This window comes from Nerophis lumbriciformis, linkage group LG14 (assembly GCF_033978685.3).
Source record: "Nerophis lumbriciformis linkage group LG14, RoL_Nlum_v2.1, whole genome shotgun sequence".
NCBI lineage: Eukaryota > Metazoa > Chordata > Actinopteri > Syngnathiformes > Syngnathidae > Nerophis > Nerophis lumbriciformis.
Window position 1 is genome coordinate 5,878,824 of NC_084561.2, and position 12,723 is coordinate 5,891,546.

General features: G+C 40.0%; 1 protein-coding gene across 1 annotated transcript in view; it reads right to left on the minus strand.

Annotated features, from left to right (window-relative positions):
• Positions 1-12,723, minus strand: part of obscna (obscurin, cytoskeletal calmodulin and titin-interacting RhoGEF a) — a 168,689-nt gene that overhangs the window by 22,333 nt on the left and 133,633 nt on the right. Inside the window, exons 68-73 of the mRNA XM_072914738.1 lie at positions 12,121-12,289; positions 7,788-7,875; positions 4,969-5,169; positions 4,827-4,887; positions 1,062-1,139; positions 816-988 (exon numbers count right to left, since the gene is read on the minus strand). Of these exons, the coding sequence (XP_072770839.1) occupies positions 816-988; positions 1,062-1,139; positions 4,827-4,887; positions 4,969-5,169; positions 7,788-7,875; positions 12,121-12,289 (770 nt within the window). The remainder of the gene's footprint in view (positions 1-815; positions 989-1,061; positions 1,140-4,826; positions 4,888-4,968; positions 5,170-7,787; positions 7,876-12,120; positions 12,290-12,723) is intronic.

Below are 12,723 nucleotides of genomic sequence, written 5' to 3' on the forward strand. Positions count from 1 at the left end.
TTGATTGATTGATTGATTGATTGAAATACTACAGACATGATTAACGAAAACAGGTGCGTGACTCAAGACGTGAAACAGGTGCGTGACGTGACAGGTGAAAACTAATGGTTGCTATGGTGACAAACAAGAGTGCACAATGAGTCCAAACGTGGAACAGGTGAAACTAATGGGTAATCATGCAAACGAGACAAGGGAGTGAAAAGCCAGAAACTAAACAAAACATGACTTAAAACAAAACATGATTACACAGACATGACAGTATTCTCCCACCGCGGACACATAACTAGTTCTCTTTTTCATTTGGTCATGTATTTCTTAAGGCCCAAGCTGTTTGTTTACATGCTTTTTTATTTCTCTTTGCTTATTGGACCCCAATTAGAGTAAAAACTAAGAATCATCATTTAATATGATGTACTTAGTCCATAAGTACACAAACGTGTACTTCATGTTTAGTGACATGCTAATTCTTATTTTTACACCTTTTTTTTCCTCCAAATTCCATTGTATGTTATACTCTTCTGACGCCACCAGATGGCAGTATAAGTGTCCACATAAGTGGCCATAAGACCCCAATTCAGTAGTGTACACAATTTTGGAAATAAGAGCTAAAAGGTGCTGTCCACGCATGTGGCCACTAAGCCTTTAGAGGATTATATACAATAAAGTCCTATCCTATCCTATCACGACACGAAATGCTGCAACACTATATGCCGGAGTACGAAATGCCGTAATAGAAAACGTCGGAACCACAAAAGACCGAAACATGAGGACCTCCTGCAAGATAGACAGAATTACCAACCTGGACTTGGACTCACCAAATATCCGTGGCCACACTCACGGGTTCTTGGTGAACAACCTCGGGTGCGACAAACTCAGGCGTGCCAAACATGCTGTACTGGTGCCGGGACGTGTCTACTTCCTGGCAGAAGCCAAAGTCACAGATCTTGATTTCATCCCTGGGTGGATACACCATTAGGATGTTCTCCGGCTATACAGAAAATCCAAACGATGAATATGAAATATGTCACATTGTCAACAATTTATTTCAGCCTGCATCTCACTTTGATGTCCAGGTGCAAAATGTTCATGCTGTGAATGTGACCGACGCCTTCCAGAATCTGCTGCATGTACGACTGGACCTGAGATGAAAATACAATCAGATTAGAAAAATAAAATATCGTAATTTCCAGACAAAAAGCCGCTACTTTCGTTTCCCTATGCTCTGAACCCTGCGGCTTATTAAACCATACTTGCCAACCCTCCCGGATTTTCCGGGAAGACTCCCGAAATTCAGCGCCTCTCCCGAAAACCTCCCGGGACAAATTTTCTCCCGAAAAACTCCCGAAATTCAGGCGGACCTGAGTGACGTGTTGACAACACACAACAACAGTGTCTACCGTAAAGCAGTTCGTCTGCCGTAAACAGCAATGTTGTGACACTTTTAAACAGGACAATACTGCCATCTACTGTACATGCATATGTGACCCACCCATAATGTGTCACATTTTTGTGTTGATTTATTTATTTATTTTGTGGTTTGAATTCGTTTTTGGAGCTGTCATTACACATTTATCAGTATTCACATTGGTCAGTAGGGGGCAGTAGGGCGTTTCTTCCCAATTTAATGCTATCACCTGCAGACCGGAAGTGGCTTGTCATTCTGATGAGCGCGACCAGTCTGTGAACAATTGAAACATCCTGTGTGCTTTTTCCTCCTGTATAACAGGTTAGTTTTGGTGAATCAACTCACTGAATAATATCCATGTGATCTTTATAAGTTTAAGTACATATTCTGATGGTGGAGCCTAACTCTAAAGTGTTTGTGAGTTGTAGTTTGTAAATGAACACTGAAATTCAAGTATTTATATATATATATATATATATATATATATATATATATATATATATATATATATATAGCTAGAATTCACTAAAAGTCAAGTATTTCTTATATATATATATATATATATATATATATATATATATATATATATATATATATATATATATATATATATATCTTAACCACGCCCCCAACCACGCCCCCACCCCCCACCCCCCACCTCCCGAAATCGGAGGTCTCAAGGTTGGCAAGTATGTATTAAACGGTGTGGCTAATTTATGGATTTTTCTTTGCTGACGGTCATTATGCGGGGGAAAAACCAAGCAAAGACACTGAAAAGGTGTTATTGTTTGTGCTATGGCGCCATCTTTTGAAATGAAGTGAATTATATGTCAAGACTTGGACTATGGCTTGGTTTGTTCTCCCGAGGTGCAAGTGAATTGGACCAGATGTGGCGTGAAGGTAAATACATGATTTATTTAAACACTAACTCCAAAAAAAAGGATCAAACAAAAGGTGCGCACAGGGGCGGAGGTACAAAACTAGACTATAAACACAGAACTTGCACAATGGCAGAAACTATGAACAATTAAACAAAACTTGCAAACTATGGCATGAATAAAGAAAACTTACTTGGATGAAAAAACGGCATGAAAAAGCGCAGCAAGGGTCATAAGGGTGTGTGGAGAGTATAAATGCGGGATGTCACCAGACAGACAAACTGAAAAACAATGAACTTAAATACTACAGACATGATTAACGAAAACAGGTGCGTGACTCAAAACGTGAAACAGGTGCGTGACGTGACAGGTGAAAACTAATGGGTTGCTATGGTGACAAACAAGAGTGCACAATGAGTCCAAACGTGGAACAGGTGAAACTAATGGGTAATCATGAAAACAAAACAAGGGAGTGAAAAGCCAGAAACTAAAGAGTCCAAAAACTAAACAAAACATGACTAAAACAAAACATGATTACACAGACATGACATTATATTTATATAGCGCTTTTCTCTAGTGACCCAAAGCGCTTTTACATAGTGAAACCCAATATATAAGTTACATTTAAACCAGTGTGGGTGGCACTGGGAGCATGTGGGTAAAGTGTCTTGCCCAAAGGACACAACGACAGTGACCAGGATGGCGGAAGCGGGGATCGAACCTGGAACCCTCAAGTTGCTGGCACGGCCACTCTACCAACCGAGCTATACCGCCCCAATGAGTACACTCATTGCATGGTGCTGCAGTCTCCTTCCATTTAGTGCTTTCCACCGGAAGTCTTCTAGCCGTCCATAGCGTTTCTACTCGTACGGATCCTTCCTTCATCACTCCTAGGAACGTTTGTGAGTTTTACAATATAACTAAAACTGTTTAGACTTAAAACCGTCCCATGTGTCAAAGTCTGTAGGACTGTTGTCGTGCATATTTGTACGTGCAATCATGACGCAATCAAGTGAGCGTCACTAGCATTAGCTATTATGCTAACACGTAGTATCATTAACTTACAATGGCATTTTCTTTTTGTTTTGTTTCAATTTCACAAATTCCTGGGTAAATTCACCAAAACATCACCGTGGATTTATTGAGTCCGTTTCGCTGATTGGAGAGCTATGATGAGGACTTCTGTTTTGTTTGATCAGCCGTTTTACTGCCCTGTTCCAGGCACCATTTGGAAACAATTGAGGCATGTAAATAAACATATACAGAATCTTCCTCTCTGAATAACTTATTTCACAACTGTTAGAATAATTGTTTCTAAATTATCACAAAAACTTTGTGTTACATTTGAGCGCCCGGTGAGGAGCAAAAGCTGTCTTTGAAACCTACCAAGAAGAAGGCTCGTAAAACTCCACTGTGTCGGGGAGAAGCAAGATAAAGGTGTTCCTGTGTGTTTCATGTATTAGAATCAAACAGACAGATATTGTCTTTCCCAAGGACTGTGGAAGCGAGGAGGAAGCAGGACCGGAGTCCCCTCCAGGCAACCCCTTTTTCAACTGTTTTACGAACGTTTTTTTGAACTTGTTTACAACCTTTTCTGTGAAGTGTTTACGACCTTTTCTGTGAAGTGTTTACGACCTTTTCTGTGAAGTGTTTACGACCTTTTCTTTTGAACTGTTCTGTAACCAAAGGCAAGGCTGTTTACGACCCACTTCCCTCTGAAAGCAGCTGTGGTCATGTGGTCGGAGAAAATCAAAGAAAGAAGGAGTAGTACAATCTTTCGCCAGACCGTGCTGAGATACTGTACAAGGGTACAGTGTACAGGCGACTTTCCTCAATATTGAGTCCAAATTGAATTCTGTCTCTGTTTGATTCTTTGCTTCTTGTCTTGTTAATAGATGTCATCAGTGTTTGAACCTGACAACAACATAAAGGTGTTCCTGTGTGTTTCATGTATTAGAATCAAACAGAAAGATATTGTCTTTCCCAAGGACTGTGGAAGCGAGGAGGAAGCAGGACCGGAGTCCCCTCCAGGCGACCCCTTTTTCAACTGTTTTACGAACGTCTTTTTGAACTTGTTTACAACCTTTTCTGTGAAGTGTTTACGACCTTTTCTGTGAAGTGTTTACGACCTTTTCTGTGAAGTGTTTACTACCTTTTCTTTTGAACTGTTCTGCAACCAAAGGCAACGCTGTTTACGACCCACTTCCCTCTGGAAGCAGCTGTGGTCATGTGGTCGGAGAAAGTCAAATAAAGAAGGAGGAGTACAATCTTTCGCCAGAGCGTGCTGAGATACTGTACAAGGGTACAGTGTACAGGCGACTTTCCTCAATATTGAGTCCAAATTGAGTTCTGTCTCTGTTTGATTCTTTGCTTCTTGTCTTGTTAATAGATGTCATCAGTGTTTGAACCTGACAACAACATAATATTGTTTATACAAAATATTTTGTATAAATTGTGTGGATGCGTCTTATATACCGGTGGGCTTTATTGATCCTAAAATACCGTAGATGCCAATAAATTACACCTCAAATAAATAATCTTACCTCTTTCTCCGAGACCAATCCTCGAAGTAACAAATGGTCGACAAGCCCATGAGAGCAGCAGCTAGTCGTGGCGTTAAAGAAGAAAAACTGTGAGGGAAAAAAGCGACACTTCTACGGTTCCGTTTGGCGGTAAAAAGGATACATTTCTGTGATGAGCACCAGAGTGCGTCTGGTGCAAAAGAAATCCAGCAGACAAGCCACCCTGGGGTGAGCCAGACGGGAAAGCAGGTCCCTCTCTTGGAAGGCGCGGGTGTGGGTGCTGCTACGCAGGGGTAAGAACTTGGCGGCAAAGACTTCACCCGTCCGTCTGTGGGTGACCCGTTTCACCACCCCGAATGTTCCCCTATGGGCGAAAAACGTCTTGTAACTGTTATGGACTTATGTTTGCTTTTCCCCTGTGTGTGGTGTTTTAGTTCCTGTCCTGAGCCTTTATTTTGTAGTTGCCACTTCCTTGTGCTGAGCACGATCATCCACGCCTGTACCTGGTTGCCAATCAGGCTCCTATTTCAGTCTTCTGTCTTCCAGTCTTCATGTCCACGGGTCTATATACCTCCAAAAAGAAGTTTTTGAGTCTTCTTAGGGACCGAGTCCCTTTGGGACAGAGGACCCTATTGTATTTCTAGCGTTTTATTATTATACTGCCGCCTCTTTGAGCTGTAATTTGTCCCTCTTAACATGCTTCAAAACTCACCATATTGGACACACACAACAGGACTGGCAAAAATTGCGATCTAATCAAAAAACCAAACCCCAAAACTCAAAATTGCGCTCTAGCGCCCCAGTAGGAATGTCGTAGATACATGAAACAAAAACCTCTATGGAGGTTTCACTTAGACCTATATTTCATACACTGACAACCCCCAGCAAAAATGAACAGGAAGTTTGCAATTCCCCCTTCAAAACAAAAGTTGTGTAAAAACAGTCACCTTTTTTCAAACATTATCTCCACTGAGCGCGTTTGTCGTGTCGGCTTCAAATTAGCACAGGAGGGAGATTGAACCCTTGTGATTAAAAGTTGATGAAAGAGTTTTAATTACTGCTCCGGTTTGGATTTTATGAGCCCTCAAAGTCGGTCCCGTCCATCGCTGCTTGCAGCTTTAACTTACAATATTTTTGGTTATCTCCACTCCTTTGTGAGTGAGTTACTGTTCATTTCTCCGCTCCATGTGAGTGCGCCTCTTGTTTATACTAAATAATATTCTTTTACTTACCGTTTGCTTCCCGTCTCTGCATCCTTGGGGTCATGTTGCAAATCCACGTTCCCATTTCCTGACAGAAACCCTCCAATAGATGAAGCCTTACTGTTCATTTCTCCACTCCGTGTGAGTGCGCCTCTTGTTTATACTAAATAATATTCTTTTACTTACCGTTTGCTTCCCGTCTCTGAATCCTTAGGGTCATGTTGCAAATCCACGTTCCTATTTCCTGACAGAAACCCTCCCATGGATGAAGCCGCTCGGTTTTTCGTATACCTCAGTTTTTGTATGAAGTAGGATTTCGACAAATGGCCGACAAACTAGTCCATTTGCCCCTCGTTTTTTGTCCGCAGAACTGAGTGCCCAAACAAATAACCTCACATGCTGGTGATTTTGTGTCCTTATGTGGCATTTTTCTATTTGGTACCACTGCTAAATAATCCACCATGGGGCCAAATAAAGTTGCGAGTACCAGCATTTTGATTAAAAAAAGGTGAGACACAAGATTGAACTCACAGCAGAGTACTAAGGTGGCGTTCTGGTGGCCAAAGGCATAGGAATACGTTTAATATGAACGGGGGGGGGGGGGCACGAATTGGAAATTTGGCAATCCATAAATAGTTTAGAAATATGACAAAAATTAACTACACTGCAAAACATTCAAACAATTATGTAAAATGAACAATTTTTTAGTTAGTTAAAAAAAACAAATTCTTCACTTTTTAATATCAATTTAAAACCCAAAGTTAAAGTAAAAAGAAAGGAGACCGCTAATACTGCACCACCTTAGCCATTTACCCTCACAGCTGTAACTTCCTGGCACTAAATCTGCATTAATAGTTTCTTCTTAAGTTTCTTTGTTTACATTTTGTCACTATTGTCTTACACTTAATTAAACATTTCTTACCTATTCCTTATTTTTCACCTTCATTTTCAGAGCTTATTGTTAAGTGTTCAATGTGATTTGACTATTTTGTTGCCATTGTTTGAATGTTTTCCATGCTTGTGTTGACATTTTCTTTCTGCCTTGATAGCTGAGGGATTATAATCACAGGAAGTTACTGTAGAGGTTGCCCTCCAGTGGGTTCTTCAGACCACCACACACTGCCGGGAGAGGCAGGAATTCAGGGTGTAACACTGTTTTATTTTGTTCTCACAAGGTGCAAGACTTTTGCTTTCCTGCAACAAGTCTTTTCTGCGTCTGCCCAGCAGCACCTCCAACTCCAACTACTCGTCTCATCACGGCTGCTGCTAATAAAGGCGACAAGGTGATTACATAACAAGAGCACCTGTCGCTGTCTTCGAGGCCAGTCCTGGCACACCCCGTTCCACGGCAGGCCCGCAGGCCACGCCCCCCTCCACAGTTACATTTGAAATGAAAATGTTTACATTTCATATATTTTTATCCTGTTCCTTATTTTCCTTAGTTCATAAAAAATATCAATAATTGTCGATATGGACCGATATATAAAACACATGGTGGTACAGTTGCCCAGCTCATCCCTACTGATCCCCGTCTTCAACAAGAATCGTCAATAAAAGGTAAAAGTGACGTTAAATGTTCATTAACATTTATCTGTAATTGTCTTATGCATGCACAATTGCAATTATTCTTTATAAAATGTGTTTGCTGTTGAATTTTTTGGATGTCTGGAAGGATTTATTGTGGACAACATTGCTTTGGTTTACTTTTTTGGTCTGAAACTTTTGGAATGGATTACTGATAAAGAACCGAGGTACCACCGTACTTAAAACAGAGGCTCACCTTCCCATTTCCTCTCCTACGTCATAGACAGCCAACAGCTTCCTTCTCTTCCCGAGATCCACCTCCCTGTCCTGAGACCCCAGTGGACCTGGAAAGGACGAAGCAGCAAGTAAACCATGAACATACTGTGTGTACGTATATAAATATACACACACACACTTATACATACATATACCTGTATATACGTACACATTAGAGATGCGCGGATAGGCAATTATTTCATCCGCAACCGCATCAGAAAGTCGTCAACCATCCGCCATCCACCCGAACTAACATTTAATCAAAACCGCACCCGCCCGCCATCCGCCATCCGCCATCCGCCACCCGCCCGTTGTTATATATCTAATATAGACGATGCAAGGCATTAGTGAGGTTATAAAGCTTTTGCCTGTTAAAGAAAGGAGACTGATCCAATGCAGCACAGACATTCAATGCGTGCCACGCTGTCACGGCCCAGACGCACACCAGGGCGCAAGCATACGGGAGCCGCGCTGAGCGCACCTCCAAGCGCGTGGAGGTGCGATGTCCCTCGCACCCGCGGCGGCTCCACCCGGGCTCGCGCCCGAGGCTTCAGCGCGCACCGCGGCGGCCATCCTACTCGTCGCGGCCTAGCCCTCGCGGCTCTCGCTGCCGGCGACGGCCGGGTATGGGCCCGACGCTCCAGCGCCATCCATTTTCAGGGCTAGTTGATTCGGCAGGTGGGTTGTTACACACTCCTTAGCGGGTTCCGACTTCCATGGCCACCGTCCTGCTGTCTATATCAACCAGGGTGAGCCCCACCCCTTTTGTGAGCGCACTGCGCGCGGAGTGACCCCTGTTACGCGCCCCCGGCAACAGGGGTGGCGGGCAGGTAAGCTGCGCGGGCGGAGTGACCCCTGTTACGAGCCCCCGGCCACGGGGGTGGCGGGCAGGTAAGCTGCTTACCTGCTGCGCGTGACGCCGGCCGCGGCGAAGGCGGACGAGGCAGGGTGTCGGTGCGGTGGGCGCGGTGGTGACCCTGGACGTGCGTCGGGCCCTTCTCGCGGATCACCTCAGCTACGGCTCCCGGTGGGGCCCTCTCGGGGGAAGGGGCCTCGGTCCCGGACCCCGGCGAGGCGTCCCTTCTCCGCTCCGTAAAAGTGTCCATCTCTTTTTTCTTTTCTTCTTCTGTTGTGGCATATGCTGCAGGTGCCTGCTCGTTTTTCGTATGTGGGTAACAACATTTAACTATGTATGTATATTTCCGAATTGGTTTAACTGCCACCCGCCTGAATCTATTTAAAATCTAATTTTTTTTTATTTCAACCGCCCGACCCGACCCGCGGATAAAATCTAATTTTTTTTTTTATTTCAACCGCCCGATCCGCGGATAATCCGCGGACTCCGCGGTTGTGTCCGCAAACCGCGCATCTCTAGTACACACACACACATATATACACACACATATATATGTTATATATGTATATATATAAATATGTAAATGTATATACAGTCGCGATCAAAAGTTGACATACACTTGTAAAGAACATAATGTCATGGCTGTCTTGAGTTTCCAATCATTATTATTTTTTTGTGATAGAATAATTGGAGCACATACTTGTTGGTCACAAAAAACATTCATGAAGTTTGCTTCTTTTATGAATTTATTATGGCTCTACTGAAAATGTGCTGCGTCAAAAGTATACATACAGCAATGTTAATTTTTGCTTACATGTCCCTTGGCAAGTTTACCTGCAATAAGGCACTTTTGGTAGGCATCCACAAGCTTCTGCTTGCATTTTTGACCACTCCTCTTGACAAAATTGGTGCAGTTCAGCTAAATATGTTGGTTTTCTGACATGGACTTGTTTCTTCAGCATTGTCCACACGTTTAAGTCAGGACTTTGGGAAGGCCATTCTAAAACCTTCATTCTAGCCGGATTTAGCCATTCCTTTACCACTTTTGAGGTGTGTTTGGGGTCATTGTCCTGTTGGAACACCCGACTGCGCCCAAGACCCAACCTCCGGGCTGATGATTTTAGCTTGTCCTGAAGAATTTGGAGGTAATCCTCCTTTTTCCTTGTCCCATTTACTCTCTGTAAAGCACCAGTTCCATTGGCAGCAAAACAGGCCCAGAGCATAATACTAACACCACCATGCTTGGCGGTAGGTCTGGTGTTCCTGTGATTAAAGGCCTCACCTTTTCTCCTCCAAACATATTGCTGGGTATTGTTGCCAAACAGCTCAATTTTTGTTTCATCTGACATCACATGGACAAAGATAAGACCTTCTGGAGGAAAGTTCTTATAATAAGTTCCAATAATTTTTCATTCCTATCACTCTATCACAAAAAAATAACAGTTTTTGTTTCATTTGACCTCAGAACTTTCCTCCAGAGGGTCTTATCTTCGTCCATGTGATGTCAGATGAAACAAAAATGGAGCTGTTTGGCCACAATACCCAGCAATATATTTGGAGGAGAAAAGGTGAGGCCTTTAATCCCAGGAACACAATTCCTACCGTCAAGCATGGTGGTGTTAGTATTATGCTCCGGGCCTGTTTTGCTGCCAATGGAACTGGTGCTTTACAGAGAATAAATGGGACAAGGAAAAAGGAGGATTACCTCCAAATTCTTCAGGACAAGGTAAAATCATGAGCCCGGAGGTTGGGTCTTGGGCGCAGTTGGGTGTTCCAACAGAACAATGACCCCAAACACACCTCAAAAGTGGTAAAGGAATGGCTAAATCCGGCTAGAATGAAGGTTTTAGAATGGCCTTCCCAAAGTCCTGACTTAAACGTGTGGACAATGCTGAAGAAACAAGTCCATGTCAGAAAATCAACACATTGAACTCCACCAATTTTGTCAAGAGGAGTGGTCAAAAATTCAAGCAGAAGCTTGTGGATGGCTACCAAAAGCGCCTTATTGCAGTGAAACTTGCCAAGGGACATGTAATAATAATAATAATAATAGATTTTATTTGTAAAAGCACTTTACATTGAGTAAACAACCTCAAAGTGCTACAGTGTATTAAAAAATATGTATATATAAATAAATAAATAAAAATAAAAAGATAATAAAATTAAAAATAAATAAATATAAACTAGAACAGCCTAATAGCTGGAACTAGTATGCATATATCTAAAAAAAAAAAAGGCTTTTTTTAAAAAAAAAAGAAGGGTTTTTAAACCTTTTTTAAAAGCATCCACAGTCTGTGGTGCCCTCAGGTGGTCAGGGAGAGCGTAAGCAAATATGAACATTTCTGTATGTATACTTTTGACCCAGCAGATTTGCTCACATTTTCAGTAGACCCATAATAAATTCATAAAAGAAGCAAACTTCATGAATGTTTTTTTGTGACCAACAAGTATGTGCTCCAATCACTCTATCACAAAAAAACAAGAGTTTTAAAAATGATATACATATATGTACGTATATAATATATATATATATATATATATATATATATATATATATATATATATATATATATATATATATATATACATGTACCGTATCAACAAAACATCAAGTTAAAATGTGAAAATTAGAATTAAATATGTGCATTGTATAATTACAACACTCATTAAAACCGAAAAGATATTACTAATAATTGAATAAAACAGGATGACAAAACGATTTAAATTTAAATAAATAAATAAATAAACTTAATAATAATTAAAGTACCATTACAAAATTTAAAAAATTTAAAATAAATTAAATAAAAAAATAAACATCAAATTGAAATAAGTGTCTGACACAAGAGCGTAAATTAGCATGGTCATCTGTGACTAAGCTGCCAAAGAATATATATATATATATATATATATATATATATATATATATATATATATATATATATATATATATATATATATATATATATATATATATATATATATATATATATATATATATATGTATGTATACATATTTATGTATGTATATATACATATATATATATATATACACATATATACATATATACATACATATATATATACATATATATATATATGTATGTATACATATTTATGTATGTATATATATATACATATATATATATATATATACATATATACATACATATATATATATATATATATACATACATATATATATATATATATATATATATATATATATATATATATATTTATGTATATTTAAATATATATATATGTATATTTATATGTATATATATGTATATTTATATATATATATATATATATATATATATATATATATATATATATATATATATATATATATATATATATATATATATATATATATATATATATATATTTTTATATGTAGGTATATATTTGTATATGTAGGTATATATGTATCTATAGTGGCATGTGGCTGTCTCACCTTCCTCCACTGTGAGCTGAGCCTGGCAGGAAACATGTCCAGAGTCGTTGTAGGAGAAGCAGGTGTAAATGCCGCTGTCCTCTCCTTCAGGACACACTATGGTGACTGAGCAGCGAGCAGCATGTCGCACCATCTCCACATTCTCACTGGCCGCCAGTTCCTCTCCGTCCTTCAGGAACACAGCAGATGCACCTCATCAGAAGATACAACTCTCTTGTATCACCGAGCAGGGGTGTCCAACGTGCGGCCACCATTATTAGAATGTTAACATTTTGCAGGTTAAAAATTGTATTACTTGACAAATGACATGTTAGCATGCTAACATTAATATGCTATCGTTTTTTTTAGCAAATTTTGTAGGTATACACCTCAGTCATATTTTGGTACTGCATATATGTTAACATTAGCATGCTATCTTTTTAAACAGATGTTTCCAGGCCCACACCTCAGAGTAATATAGTTTGTTACTTGACACAGGTTGCAGTTAGCATTTTAGCATGCTAACATTAGCATGCTAGCTTTTAAAAAAACTAATTTAGTAGGTATATCGTACACCTAAGTGTCATATTTTGGTATTTCACTAATGCTAACTGTAAGCATGCT